The 15274-nt window shown below is 32.8% G+C and overlaps 5 protein-coding genes across 6 annotated transcripts; 2 read left to right on the top strand and 3 right to left on the bottom strand.

The window, feature by feature from the left end:
- Positions 1–214: 214 nt before the first annotated feature.
- On the bottom strand, positions 215–6369 carry Dcaf12 (DDB1 and CUL4 associated factor 12-like protein). Of its 2 annotated transcripts, none has more exons than XM_078191792.1 (7): positions 5921–6364; positions 5265–5801; positions 4731–5186; positions 4415–4645; positions 4051–4335; positions 3805–3970; positions 215–3731 (listed from the first exon to the last, which is right to left on the bottom strand). In XM_078191792.1, the coding sequence occupies exons 2-7, from the start codon at positions 5345–5347 to the stop codon at positions 3576–3578; spliced, it is 1377 nt and encodes a 458-aa protein (XP_078047918.1). In that variant the 5' UTR covers positions 5348–5801; positions 5921–6364; the 3' UTR covers positions 215–3575. The 2 variants fall into 2 exon arrangements, with proteins under 2 accessions (XP_078047918.1, XP_078047919.1); XM_078191793.1 differs by having other exon boundaries at positions 3604–3731; positions 3801–3970; positions 5921–6369.
- Positions 6360–8369, top strand: LOC144475671 (U3 small nucleolar RNA-associated protein 15 homolog). Its single transcript, XM_078191790.1, has 5 exons — positions 6360–6482; positions 6641–7223; positions 7310–7530; positions 7609–8044; positions 8117–8369. The coding sequence occupies exons 1-5, from the start codon at positions 6393–6395 to the stop codon at positions 8350–8352; spliced, it is 1566 nt and encodes a 521-aa protein (XP_078047916.1). The 5' UTR covers positions 6360–6392; the 3' UTR covers positions 8353–8369.
- A 147-nt stretch (positions 8370–8516) lies between these two features.
- LOC144475674 (uncharacterized) lies at positions 8517–9902 on the bottom strand. The gene is made up of 3 exons (XM_078191795.1): positions 9129–9902; positions 8851–9058; positions 8517–8769 (listed from the first exon to the last, which is right to left on the bottom strand). Exons 1-3 carry the CDS (start codon positions 9892–9894, stop codon positions 8646–8648), a joined length of 1098 nt encoding a protein of 365 aa, XP_078047921.1. The 5' UTR covers positions 9895–9902; the 3' UTR covers positions 8517–8645.
- A 219-nt stretch (positions 9903–10121) lies between these two features.
- LOC144475675 (tubulin-specific chaperone A-like) lies at positions 10122–10931 on the bottom strand. Its single transcript, XM_078191796.1, has 2 exons — positions 10626–10931; positions 10122–10348 (listed from the first exon to the last, which is right to left on the bottom strand). The coding sequence occupies exons 1-2, from the start codon at positions 10753–10755 to the stop codon at positions 10122–10124; spliced, it is 357 nt and encodes a 118-aa protein (XP_078047922.1). The 5' UTR covers positions 10756–10931.
- A 12-nt stretch (positions 10932–10943) lies between these two features.
- On the top strand, positions 10944–15135 carry Temp (protein prenyltransferase alpha subunit repeat-containing protein tempura). Its single transcript, XM_078191791.1, has 3 exons — positions 10944–11004; positions 11455–11698; positions 12512–15135. Exons 1-3 carry the CDS (start codon positions 10959–10961, stop codon positions 13716–13718), a joined length of 1497 nt encoding a protein of 498 aa, XP_078047917.1. The 5' UTR covers positions 10944–10958; the 3' UTR covers positions 13719–15135.
- The last annotated feature ends 139 nt before the right edge of the window (positions 15136–15274 follow it).

The following is a 15274-nucleotide window of genomic DNA, read 5'->3' as shown; positions in this document are numbered from 1 at the left end:
GACTCAATATACATATAACACGATATATCTCACCAAAAAATAAAAGAGATATTGCAAAATGTAAAGATAAATATTTGGAGGTTGTTCTAAAATAATTTGTTATAGATTATCTAACGTGAAATAACATTAAATGTAGCTATTGCAACTGTACAAAATTGATACATAAATTATAGGTGTATTTAAGTATAAAAATTATTTATTCATACTTTTCATGTTAATTCAGACAAAGTGTATAATGTTTAGATGTTTTTGTTTAAATTGTACTAGCATCAAAATTAGAGCGTTTCAACATTGATATTATATAATACATTGTATATCAATGATAGTTTTACTCAGTATTGTTTACAGTGTTTCATATCAAAACAATGGATGAAACTTAATTGTTATAAGGTATGTATTTTTTAAAAATATCAAAAATGCATAAAATTATTGCAAAACAGAATTATTGGTATTTTGTAGCATTTTTTCATCTTGTAGTATTTACGCTAGAAGTACATGCGGTAGTTAATGGTGAAATATGTTCAATGTACTCATTCATTATGCACGATCACATACATATTTATACAGTCTATTCACGATTTTGTAGATACAACACACATTTTTACTTATTATATAATGAAATGACGTTGAGTATATGACAACAATTTATAATCCGTTAATATGTAAGTATACAGAGTATATTCTGTTATCATATATTCATTGTAATGTTGATACTTCAGATACTTATTGTTTATATGCCAACATGTTTTCAATCCATTAAAATGTCCTATCCTAAATATTGAAAATGCACTTGCATTATTTTCGCATTAATAAATTTAACATACTAACACAGCTGTAAACACAATGACGAACTTTTATCTTTTAAGATCAGTCAAGTCCCCGTATCCGCGGTCTGAGAAATTAAAAAAAATAAGCGAACTAAACTTTGGTTAAAAAATTTTGAAATGGTCCCTGAAGTTACACATAATACAGTACAAAGTATATGTATAATTCTTTATTTTGGTAAAAAAAAAGAGGGATAGATGGAGACCGAAATAAAGTACACTGAAAATGTACAGTATAGTGTACAGTGTACAGTATACTTTATTATTATTGTATTCAATTTTTGCAATTTGATTTTTCTTTGTTTATAAATATTACACAAATATTACAGTTTACATGAAGTATAATATTAGTTTTATTCCCGATAGGTCTTAGAACATATTCGATGCGGATATGGGGGTGACTACTGTACACTAAAAATTTAAACATAATTCATTTCTCAAATCAAATATAAATTTCAGTGATTGATCTTGAAAATAATCGCACATAATTAATTTCATTACTTATACATAGTATAATATCTCATTTGCTAAAGATGAATTTGTTAAAATGAATTTTTTCAATTGCATCCAACAAACACATTTATACAATCACAGGTCCTGCATATCATTATAGCTTATTGTAAATGCACACAATTTATAATACATTCATTAATACTTCAACATCATAAAATTGTCTAACACATGAGTACTAAATCCAATTAATGTTGAGCTGCCACTATTTAAAATACCTGCATTGTATCTTTGTCTGTTCCAAGTAGTGATAGTTACAACTAACGTATTCAATACTTATGAAGATATTGAATAAAAATCTTTCCGAGTTAATTAATAATTGAAAGACAATAAACTGTATATTTTTTAATTTTTGGTTTAACAAAATATTAACAATCGCCGCATACATTAAAAATATAAATCGAACATCAATCAAAATTCCATATGGTTGATGTCTTCCTTTGTGATACAGAAATGAATGATAAAAAATATAATAGATCTTGAATGCCTAAAATAAAATTGTATAACACATATTTATTGCATATTGTGATGCGATTGACACCGCGAGAAATGTGAAGCTGATATACCTCGCAACTATTCGCTGATGTTTGATTATTGATTTCAGTGTACGAGTGTGACTGTTTGACTGACTTTATGAGATTTATATTTGTTGAATATATGATAAGTTGGATAAATGGAATTATGCAGGGGAAATTTTAGCTTATTATTATTATTTAGTAACTGACGTAGTATTTGAGAAATTATTTATGTCGCAAATCGCATGTAGTAAATTTCAATCATAAGTAGTACAGTCGTGAGACAATAAAAATGCAGGAAATCTAATACACGCAGTCATACCGTCACCCCAAAAAAGTTTACAGTTTGAGGTGCTTCATGTCGTGTGCATCACAATACATATCGTTCTTTTTAAGGCCAGTATTTAAATTTCAACGTTATAAATCGTATTTGGTAAAACTTAATGTTCATTGCAGTATTATTCGTTGATTAATAATTCGCTTTTCTAAATTTTCAGACAAATGGGGGGGATGTACAATATGGAATAAAATGTGTCTTTAAATCACGCTATATGCAGGCAGTATTACTATCACTTCTTAAAAAGTCATTCTCATTATAATCTAAAAAGAGATCTTCATTCAATGTTTTGTTTAATTTTACCTACAATAGCTAGTGCGAGTGCAAATTTTTATGTTACATAATGATAGAAATCATTTTTCTATCCTTACAAACTGGCGATGTAAAATCGTGATGTCATTTACCCAGTATACATTTTAACTATATGATTAAAATTTCATTTTCATTCGCACTGATACATTGTTATATTAATGATTGTTGAATTAAATGAAAATTTGAAATTAAATTTTTGTTTACGACTAACTAAATATGCGAATGAAATGATAGAAATATGATAATTATTTCTTCTTTCGCTTCATTCATCAGGCAATCGAGGTATATACATCGTAAGGATTCATTCTTCTTAGTATTATTTTTCTTACTCCCTTACTTATGAAATATAAAAATGTTCGAATATCGTAATAGATTTGAAAAGTCTTATCATAACATTTTTCAAATTTTATGTTCTGCAAAGTTGTAATAGTTTTTTTCATTGAATCTGTATAGAGCATTTTGCTTCTGATAATACAAACTTAAACAGTGTTCATTCTTACATCAAAAAATAAATAAAAAATCTAGAATATACTATCTTCAGTAGCGGTTTTGTTTCTAAGAAAATTCGATTTAAATATTAGTTAGTTACATATACATTGAAGCATGATTTCTCAAGATTGAAGATTACGTTATGATAAGGGGAATGTACATTTATAAGAAAACTGGGAAACGCTACTTTTTATTTTGTAATACTTTTGAAGCTAGAATGCCATATTGGTTATAGTATATATGTATACATATCCACATAATATATAAACCGAATTGTCTTGATAATAAAATTACATCTCAGGAAATAAATAATTTACATTTCCAATTTATTTATTTAATAATTAATGATCTTAATTTTACTAGATAATGTATTAACAGCCACGAAACACTCTGTACAGAATGTTAGGACATGTTAGTAATTAAAGAAAATTTCATGTAAAAACAGAAAACAATAAAATAATAGAAGACAATAAAAAGTCTTGGAGTGAACAGATATATATACCTCTTCAAATATATCTCAGATAATTTAAATGTACAAATTATTATTACTTACGTAAAAATCGATGGTATTCAATATTTAAGATTATTTTATTGCCACAATCCTGCATAATTACCGTAAAGATTCATAGGTAGAGGACCACCAGCCGCAAATAACCGCGTACCTGATCCGTCATAGCAATGAGTATATATAGCAGGTGTATATCTCACGTTTTGGAATCCATCAATGTATTCTTCATCCGGAAACTATTATCATCATGTGCTTATTAGTTTTTCGCAATGATATCCTTAAATTAAGATTGAAAACTACGGAACCTACTACATATCCTTTAGAAGCTTTCAGTATAACTGTCCTGATAGAATTAATTGAAGACTCAAGGTACTTCTGTGCTCTGACATCGTAAAACATCAACATTCCTAATCCTGTTCCTATTGTTAAAATAGAACCCTGGAAACTGGCTGATCGAATTCCACAACCGCTGTAACTGTAAAAAGAAAATATAACTTGCTAGTAAGATGTACATAAGCAATTATAATAAATATGTTTGGGTCAAATATTACCTACCGCGATGGTACTTTTTTAATAATTTGTAATGTCCTTGGATCTAACAATAAAGTGTGAGATCGACATCCTACTGCATATACACCATTATCTTGTACTGCAAGGCAAACATTTTCTTGGGAGACTGGTAATTTTCTAGATATCTTCTGTCTGAATGTCTCAGCAGACCAAATATGTATAAAACTATTTAAAGTGAGTGCTGCAATTTCTTTGTATGTCCTATGGAAAGCAAGTGCACGCACTCTTTGAGCCGATCTGCATTCTTTCACACAGACTGGTTGAATTAGCCTAATTAAAGAAGAAATAAATTGATTAAAATAGATTTTTAAAATACACTGCTATTTATACTTTGCATTATGAGTTGCACCTGTGTGTGGGTACATCTGCTTTATCAGGAGCTTCTGCAAGATCATTATCAATACGCCATAAAGCCATTTTAGTGTCTCTAGAACCAGAAACTAAAAATTCATCATCTAACCAACACATATCAAAAACCCAATCTCTATGTGCACCTTCTCCTACACAAACTGGGTCTAATGTTGGTAGCCTGTATATTGCAATTTCATTACTATTTCTTGCTCCAGTTGATAGAAGTGTTCTACAACAGATGAGAAAAAAAATACTCAGCTTAAAAAAATATTGCATAATGAGTTCAAATAATATATACATTTTTATACATGTACCTTGACGGATTAATTTGAACACAATGTATACCACACTGTTGTTCGGGAACTGGAGCACCTCCTGAACTAACTTGTCTTCCATGCAGAGATGGTATTTGATCTAACCTTTGTGTTGCTACATCATAAACCATCAATTTGTTGCATTTTGTACCAAATACTACTTGTCTATCACTTAACCACTGAGAGCAAAAAACTTTATTCATATTATTTAAACTAACTGAATATTCTTTAAATAATTCATGAGTCAATATATGGCGAAATCCATATTCTTGATTAATTTTCCGCACTTCTCTTGTATCTATTTCCCTAGCACATACATAGTCCACAAAGTTAAACGATGTCCTTAAAAACTGTTTTCCTTCATTTATAGATTCTGCTTCATCATCACTTGATTCATAACACACAAAATCTTCTTGCTTATCTAGCTTTCGATTTCTTTCCAAACTTAAGGCTAATCTGTATAAAAAGTCAAAATAATTGTTAAAACACAATTAAAATATATATGAAATTACTTAGACTTATAATTCAACTTACCTTGCACGACGTTCGTCTAAACGGTCTGCATCAGCACAAGGAGGATATCTGCCATAGACAGTCATTCTCTGTGTCTCAGCCATTTTGTTTAAATTTTATAATTTGTAAACTAGAGTTTGTTGCATATAAAATTGTTACGGTAACTATTGAAATTACCTCTTGTGTATACAATAATTGAGACTATTTTTAACTTACAGTCTTAAAAATATTATGTTAAATATGCTTGATTACTACATTCAATTAATTATGTTTTTAAATCGGACATAAATAGTTCTTCTTGTCATTATAATAAAAATTATATTTCATTCATGCAACTTCCACAAGGAATTCAATAGATCAATCATGTTGTTTATATGTGTATACAAATTAATCGATCATTGTAATGATGGATAAACTCTTCTCGCAACATTGAAAGATTCTTGCATACAGACAATGCTGTTAAAGAAAATCCCAATTTAGACTGTCGAAATATTTATAAACTTGGTTGGTGTATAGTAAAATAAGAAGAAATTCTTCTTTGTAGCAATTCTCCTTTGACTAGAACAAAATCAAGCTATGAATTTTTATGGAATTAAAAAAAATGAAAGTAAAGGTTTTTCGAATATGATAATTTCACGATATATGATATTACATATTATTTATAAAATCTAACAAACCTTATGAAAAGGACGGTAATTGCCAAATCTATCCAGCTACCAAAGTAAAGCTATTGTCGGATGTAATCCCTTGTTTAGTGGCTGCAGAACTTCATAATTACGTAACTTGTATGCACTTATAATTAATTATATGAACATCAGGGTTTTATATTAAAATTATACAACGAAATAGAAAAGAATGCCACGAAATTCATGAGTAAAGAGACCTTCGTGATCCGAAGCAACTAACCATCGCCATATTGAAACGAGCAGCAAAATTGTATAAAATTCGAGAAAATCCACTGAAACATTCTAATCATGTCCTCTACTTTTCACGTAAAATATTTTTATAGGCTTTCTTTATTCAGTAATATTGATAAATGAATCGGTTCCTGAATAATTACGGAAAAACAGAGAGCAGTTTCCATCAATTGTCAACGAGAGAAGTTTGCCCCCTCTACTATCCTTTATTACAGCTGACATTTTTAAAGAAATGGCGTCCTTTAAGAAAATAAATACTAAAGTATTTGCAAGATCGGGAACTGAATTAACCTCGGACAACATATACTGGAAAAAGTATACTGTAAGTATGTTTTAGTTGGAAAAATAACAAATATCTCAGTGATAGTAATATATCGATTAGTTTATGACACCCACGTGCGTACAACTTAACCTAACAATTATGTTTAAGAGCTAGATAAATGTAATTATATTTTAAAATGTGTTACGTTTATTCAACAGGCTCCTGTTTTAGTTAAAGAATTCGGACCCATAGATTATATTGATTTTTCACCAGTGGAACCACATTATTTTGCTGTCACTTGTTCTGTAAGAGTACAAGTATACAATCCAATTACAAAGCTAGTCACTAAAAACCTCAGTAGATTTAAGGAAGCTGCCTACGGCGGCTCTTTCCGTAGCGATGGAAAATTGCTTTGCGCTGGCGGTGAAGAAGCAGTTATTAGACTTTTTGATGTCAACACAAAAAGTCTCCTTAGACTTTTCTCTGGACATAAAGCTGCTGTACACCGAACATTCTTTACAGCTAATAATCTAAACATAGCTTCATTTTCTGATGATAAAACGGTTGTTGTTTGGGATATACCCAATGAGAAGCAAGTTATATCTTTTAATGAACATTCAGACTATATCAGGGCTGGTGCAGTTAGTCCTATTTCCAAAGATATATTATTATCTGGTGGTTATGATAAACACATCTACATGTACGATACAAGAACAAACAAACAAATTCTCAATGTAAGTCACGAAGCACCTGTTGAAAGTTTATTATTTCTACCATCCGGTGGAATATTTTTGTCTGCAGGTAGAGTACTTTATTTATATCCTAGTAATAATTTACCAACATAGTTCAAATATATAAGAAAATATGTGTTGCATTTCTGTGAATAGGTGGAACAGAAATTAGAGTATGGGATGCACTTGCTGGAGGAAGACTACTTGCCAAAATTGTACAACACCATAAAACTGTAACATGTTTGAAATTGGCTTCAAATGGTCACAGAATCTTGTCTGGCTCGTTGGATAGACACGTGAAAATTTATGATGCTGGGACATATAAAACTGTTCATTCCTTAGACTACCCAAATTCAGTTCTTAGCATAGGAATAAGCGTAAGAAAATTTTCATGTTCTAAGCTACAAGTTAAAGAATATAAATTTGAATTGTTAAATAAAATTTTGTCATTTTAGTCGAATGACGAAACTATAGTTGCTGGTATGGTTGATGGATTAATTTCTGTCAGAAGAAGAGAAGAAGATATAAAGCATGAAAAACCACAGCGTAAAAAGGTGTCATATAGACATTCTGGTAAAAATTTGCACACACCACATGTAGACATGGTGATAAGTGAGGATATGAAAGAAATTATGTCCAAACATGATACCTATTTAAGAAAGTTTCAATATTCAAAAGCTTTGGATTGTGTAATGATGACTTATGTTGTAAATAAAGCACCGCACATTACGGTTGCGCTTATGCAAGAACTTATCAGAAGGCAAGGTTTAAAACAGGCTCTTGCTGGTAGAAACGGCAAATCTCTTGTAAATATCATAAAATTTTTAAATAAACATGTGGGCAATGTTCAATTTGGAAGAGTAGTAGTATTTGTGGCCAATACATTAATGGGTATGTATTGAATACGTTTCTTTAAAACATTAATCAGTGAATGCATTTTAATAACAAGTATTATTTTAACAGATGTTTATGAAGATCGTTTGGATGAACTTGGCCCAGAACCACGAAAAATGTTTACTATTTTAGCATACAAATTAGAAGAAGAAGAAAATTTAATATTAGCTTTATCAGAATTGCAAGGAAAATTACACATAATATTATCTGCTGCAGAAACTGTAGCTCCCGCAATAGTCAAAGATAATCTCTCATTAGAACCATCAAATGCAGCTCAGAAAAATCTAATTTTAAGTATAGCATGATTATAATTCATTATATTGTCTCCTCACGTGTCATAGAAAAATTTGTACATATTTTTCATATATTTTTAATGAAATTGAAATATCATTCTTCATATACTTTCATTCACTAGATTTTCTAAATGATAAGATAATAAAAATTGAATATAAACATTAAAAAGATAATATGCAGTAGACCAGAGAAGTTTTTCACATTTCCTAAATTACATTACATACACTATGTTCATACAATATAAATTATTAAGGCGTGTATTAAAGCATAATTATGTTCCTAAATTATAATTTAATGGCTTATTTCATGATGTTTCTTTTTTGAGACACTTTTGCCAGGCAGCAGAAGATGGTTTCTCAGGCATTATCCATCCAACTGGAATTGGTAATGCATCACCGTCTGTACTTATGTATTTGTCCCAAGCAGTTCTGGAAATAAAACGATTACACTACCGCAAAAATACATGAGTAAAATAATTAAGTACTGTATGTTTATAATATTATATCTACCTCACACTCATAAAATTGGCAAAATCAATATCATATTGTTCATTTGTTAACATTTTTTTCCCAAAAAGTACGTTTTCCCATTCATCAAATACGTTCTTCTTTTGTTTTTCAATTCTTTCTTCATTATCAGTCTTTAACATCAATTTTAAACCTTGTTCTTCTATCGAATATTCTCTATCAAATGCTGACCATTGTTCTGTTAACTTTGCTGTATACAAAAAATATACTGATTAGTATAATTGTTCATATAGTTTTGTTGAATATAATTAAAATAGTACCTATGATATTATGAAATGCTTCATCTGCTGCTAAAGATAAATGTTCTCCTCTCGCTCTGGCAATATTGGCCTTAATGTTTCTCAAATTTTGTAACTCTTGCAACAATCCAAGATATTTCCTTGCATCACTTCGTTTCCCTCTAATGTCAGATAAAATCATATCTGCATCTTTACGTAAATTTTCTTCTTGCTTCTCCTTCTCTATTACAGCTTGTTCTTTTCGAATCCATGAATCAATTTGTGCATGCAATCTTGCTCTTCTTTCCATTCTCATTACCTTTTCATGTTTCCATTTGTCTCTTTTAATTCGTTCTCGTAATCTTTTTTTCTTGCGTCTCTCTAAATGTTTCTTTAAATGATTTAAAAAGTTTGGATCTTTAATAGGCTCTAATAACTTCATAATTTCACTTTTCGCTGTTTCACAAATATTAATTTTCTCTTGCCATTCTTCTTCTGATAAATCTTTATTATTTTTTAGTTCTGCACAAATTATTTTTAATTTTTCATTTAACTTATATGCTGCTGTTATGGCATCTTTGGTAGTTGCAATTTTAGAATTTGTTTGAAGTTTTCTCTGGTCATTTGTATTCTTGGATAGGTCAAGTTTATCCAGGAAATTTTCAATATCCTTTTCATCAGCATATCGTTTTTCAGTTATAATTGAGATGTTGGTGACATCGGTTGTACCGATTGGACAAATATAATTTGGATAAAGATTCGTGCTGTAATTTGCGTTATAAATAGACTGATCTGTTGGACGATACATACTGTAATCTTAGTTTCAGCTAATTTTCTGTGGAATTTTTTGCAATACTTCAATCATGAAACATAAGCATTTAAAATTGCCACTTAATCTGATTAAATATAAAATGTCTTAATACTATCACTGTAGTATGCGTTAAATGATTATTTTATTTTGCTTACAAAGTATTTGTTAGATGAAAATATAGTTTCTTCATAACTTTTGGCAATTTCTTAATATGATTACAATCTCTAACACATATCCATAATCCCTCCTTCCTTAGGAAGTTGAGCTTCAGCTTCTTGTAATATCTTCTCAGCTTCTATGTAATCTTCGATTTCTTTTAAATCTTGTTCCGTTTCCAAAATACTTTTAAGTTCATCGAATGCTTTTACAAGACGCCTTTGACAATCTGGTACCATCATAAGGGATTCTTGAAGAACATCTTCTTGTTTCTTTACATCGTAAGCATCTTTACCTGCAAAATAAATACAAAGAACTTGAAAATGTTGAATCTTAAAATTTACTTAAATAATTATGAGGTTTATTTTGCAGCAGTACATGTGTTGTAAACACGATTACAAATTTTACAGCAAGTGATGTAGCTACTTTTTAATCAAGCAGTCTATTGTAGCAGTATAAAAAAAGGTGAAAAATGTACAGAAGCGTCGCAACAAATAACACAGCTATTGAAAGGATCGAGTTAATGAGAAAATAAGACATGCTTCCGATTGCATTATTCAAAGTATTCTCACCCTGTTCCTGTAATTTTTGTATCCTTTCACGTTGCTGTGCTGCTTCTTTTTCATACGCAACTTTTTCTTTTGCGAGACGTTTCACTATTCCAGTTTTAATTTTTAGAGTTCTTATACGAGGATCAGACATTGTTTTAATATAAATAGTTTACCTCGTGTGCCGAAAATGTAGTGTTCACCGACTAAACTAAAGTTTTTCCTTATAAGGTAAGATGAGTGGGTACAAATGAATTCGAGGGAATTCAGTGACGTATAGGTTATACCAATTTGTAGCCGGAGAGTAGTACTCCATTAAGTTGTCTTCGCATAGCATGACACTTATCGAAACTATCGATGTATTTCGATCAATCGTTTGCTTATTCTCAATGCTGCCTTAACGGTAAGGACAGAATTTTCCAATAAAAAAGCTGTAATATTTATATAAAATAACGCAGGAAAGCTATTTTCTATTCTTCAAAGTAGATAGTGTTTAAATGTACGTTTTTGATAAAGCAAAAATGTATTTATCATGAAAGAAACACATTACAAGTTTAATTATCTATAGTGACAATAACTACAATTAGAACGCTCAAAATAAATGTGCTTTTGTGTTTAACATTTATACGCAACAATAATAACAATATAAAGTGTTTGATATATATTTATAAGCACGTGTGTGAAAAATATTAGTGACCATAACCTTACAGAAATGACATTAAGATTATTTTTGCTAACATTAAGTCGGTTTCTTTCATTCAAGGAACTGTTAAATACGAATTCTGTTCTTTAACAGTATCTTTCATCGTTGACAATTTCGCGCCATCTGATTTCGAACGTTCGTGACTTACAGGAAACTTCAAACGGTATCACAGTATATCCCCCCAACACTTCTGCAGAAAAACGCTACATCGTGTCTGCATTGAAAGGTGCAGCAGGAGAGAAACAGAAGGGTTAATCGTGTATTGGTTTATACTTAATTCTACGAGACATGTAACGAACAATAGTGGCAAGATTACAATGCAAGACGATATTTTTCCGGCAGCAGAGAAAATTCTTTCCGACATCGAAAATGTGGTGAAGAAGAATCCGTCACTGTGAGTGTTTTCGTAGATACATTACGAGGGCGGAGTCTTTAAAAATATCTGTGAAAATTGTCACTAAATTCTCCGATTAGATGCGTCAGTGAGTCCGTTACGTTTGCGACTTAACGTCATTGTTGTTGTGCGTTCGATCATCGGCTCAACAAATTTACAACACCGTCATTTATAAGTCTTAATGAGACACGCGTACATACGACGCTTCGTAAAAGGTTTGCATAGTAAATACAGTATCAGTAATGTTGGTATCTTATATCTACGATATGAAACTATGGCGCCATCACGATTATTAAATGTTAGAAGTATCGTCAATGCATGTTCTTTCGTACATATACGGTTCTATGCAAATCGTGCAAGCTGTGATCTATTGTCAATATACTGAATCTTTAACTGTCACTAGTGTAACATTAAATTGGAGTACATTAAAAATATGCGAGAAACACAACAGTTATGCATACCTCGAAATTATCATTACTTTTACAGTATTTTCTAGATGTCTCACACGTTGTTATGTAATTCACGTGTACAGATATACACCTAATATTACTTAAAAAAAAATTTGTATTATTTATTTTGTTTTCAACGATTGTATTTTTTAAAAATAAAACAACACAATAATGACAATTATTAAATCATAGAATATTACATGTTTACCAATAATATACATTTTACAATTCATTGGAAAACGTGTTTAAAAAAAAAACGCTAACTTACAATTAGTAACCGATTATTTAAAAAACTATTATTCGACTCTCGTTAGAATAGTTTAGGAGAAAAACTGAAAGAAATATTGTTCATGTATAATTTCAGGAAAAGCTTCGAAATAGTCCCCGCGGAAGATAATGAAAATAAATCACCAGTATTTCATCAGGAGGACTGTCTTGGATTGGCCTCGTGGTGCGTACAACCACTTTGTTGCTACGCTTATCGCCGACTCTTTGAACTTCGTCAGAACAAACACAGGCGCGAGGAGCCTAGCACAATAGCAAGATGGTTACTGGGGGCTCTGCTATTGAATCCGGATGTTACGACGTTTTGGAATATGCGACGGGAGTTAGTGAGAAGTCACAAATTAGAGGTGTCGGAGGAATTTGCTTTCTCACGATTGGTACTTTACCATAAGCCGAAATGCTTCGACGCGTTCGCCTACCGGCAGTGGTTATTGTTGTACGTACTAAACGCCAAAGACAGCCGGTACGATTTCGAATCGGCGGAATCGCCTCTATGCACGGAATTGAACTTGGTGACCACCTGCGCGGACAGGTACGCGAACAACTACAACGCGTGGAGTCACCGACGACACGTGATGGCTCTCCGAGAGTCGCGAGGCTTCGCTTATCCTAATTTCGAAAACGAGTGGAAGAATACGCTTGCGTGGTGTCAGAGACACGTATCGGATTACAGCGGACTTTCCTATCGGCAATTCTTGTTGCAGAAGTACATGTTCGAGTTCAAAGAACTACCTAGAGAGTCGTTGATAAAGTGTCCGGCGATCACCGAGCAATGTAGGGAGGAACTGTTCGCGTACATTAAATCTAACATCGGTGACGCGCATAAATTACAGCGGCTGTTCAACGTTATGGAGACAGAATATAAAGCGAGTTCCACGAGTGCGGAACAACAAGCGTACTTTCGTACTCTGTCTTACTGGGCGGAGGAATGCCGCGCGAACGAGAGCGCTATTTGCATGTATAACGACTACGAGGCTCTCTGGTGTCACCGTAGGTTCCTGGCGTGTGTTCTCGTGCGTTTCATCGCGATGTATATAAAGCATTCCTGCCGAACGGACGAGAGTGCCGAGGAATCGGTCCAGGCGACGGACGTTCAAAACAAGTTAGCCGCGATAGAAGACGATTCGATGTTGTGCCATGATTTCCTTGTGGAAGCGTTCTGCGCGCGGACCGAGAAGCTTGGCGAGCTCGCGACCAAACGAGACCAACACGAAAAGATGCTCGTCGAGAGATTCTTCAAGTTTCTTCGAAATATCGGGTTCGGAATCAGGTGTTCATCCTGTTAGCCGTTGAAATTGTACTTTTAAATGACGATGCGCGCGTATTCAGCTGTATAATCCTACTTGTATCGGGCATAGATCGAGTGTCATTAAGAACGGGCGTTATCCAAGTTTTGCCCCTCCGACTTTCATGAAACGTATACGTAATATAAAGCTCGACAAAGTACTCGACAGAAACTATTATTTCTAAAAAGGTCCCAGTGCGCAGAATACGAATGCGAAGCGTTTGTTACACTATTTAGCACACAAGTAGTCGTTAGAGATTACAGCTTACTCGTATTTCATTCGTATCTAGATCGGTAGACAATTGCGAGGATAAACGAAGGTTCTACGGAACCAGATCACAATTGAAAATGCACGTGAATACAAATACGAATGGTAGCCGTTAAAACGCGTGTGTGTCGAATATTTTTCCGACATTCGTGTTACATGTTAGTTTCATGGCGATCCGAGGGGACCATTTGGCTAGCACTCCTTGCAAGTAAGAATCACGCAATAAGTCTTACTCTGTACTCCACACAGGTGTTATTCCTAGATACGTATACTACTCTTATGAATTGTATCTCAATAGTGCTCTCTCGTTCAAATCGTTTGGCGCAGCGAGCCCACTGCGCGTTAATACTATAGCGCCGTTTTTATTGTATAAGATCGAACGTACGACAGTGTAGATGAAATGGAATGAGTATCGATACTTATTTTTGAAACGTTTACCGTGTATTGTTTGAAGGATGTTTGAACGCGATGTCGCGTGTAATGACCGTTGAAAACGTTGATTGGCTAGCGTTTGATATTCAAAACGCTGTCCGACCTTTACGAGGAACTAGTACAATTACGTAAATACAAAGAAAAAATAAAGTGTCTTTTGAGGCTATAGGGAAGTATTACCGTGAAACAAACGTGTATAGCCGGACATTGATAAAATATGAAAGAAGTAAAAATGAAAAAAAAAACCGAAAAAAAAAGAAAAGATGTTAGTTTTGTAATGGTTTTTTTAGTCATCTTAGCACAGGCGGAATCTGTTCGAACGGGCTGTAGAGAATCGGGCCAGACTAATCGTTTCGTCGCAATTGGCCACGTTATACCCCTTTGGCGCGACAATCTGACCAAAAATAAACCTTTAGATTTTTGACTGGACTATCTTACAATCAGTCTGCCGGGAACGGTCCGTAAAAGCGCGTGCGATCGTCTAATTTCTCATAATACCGAATCCTACCTAACTTCCGGTTTCATTGTTACGTGTTAATAAAGTTCAGTAAACCCTGTCAGAAAATTCTTTTTGCGTAACGAACTCTCTGATCCGCATGCACCGACGACGACGCCACGCATCGAGACACGCACACAAACTATCCTTAATGTGCTTTCGCACTTCGTCTCGACCTTAATCTTTCGATACCGCTGAATTTCCGGACTTCACGCCGCGATAACGTTTCTTAGCTGCACAAGGAAGACAGTTTCAGTTCGTCTATCCGTGCTAACAGTAAATACGCCTCTGTCATCTTGGGCCAGAAAACTCAGAAACGCGTCACCGAGTCGCCGATCATTGACCCAAGATTCGGAAAATA

The sequence above is a fragment of the Augochlora pura genome, chromosome 10 (genome assembly GCF_028453695.1).
Source record: "Augochlora pura isolate Apur16 chromosome 10, APUR_v2.2.1, whole genome shotgun sequence".
Classification (NCBI taxonomy): Eukaryota; Metazoa; Arthropoda; class Insecta; order Hymenoptera; family Halictidae; genus Augochlora; species Augochlora pura.
Note: the sequence above shows the minus strand (reverse complement) of the source record. Positions and strands in the feature narration are given on the sequence as shown.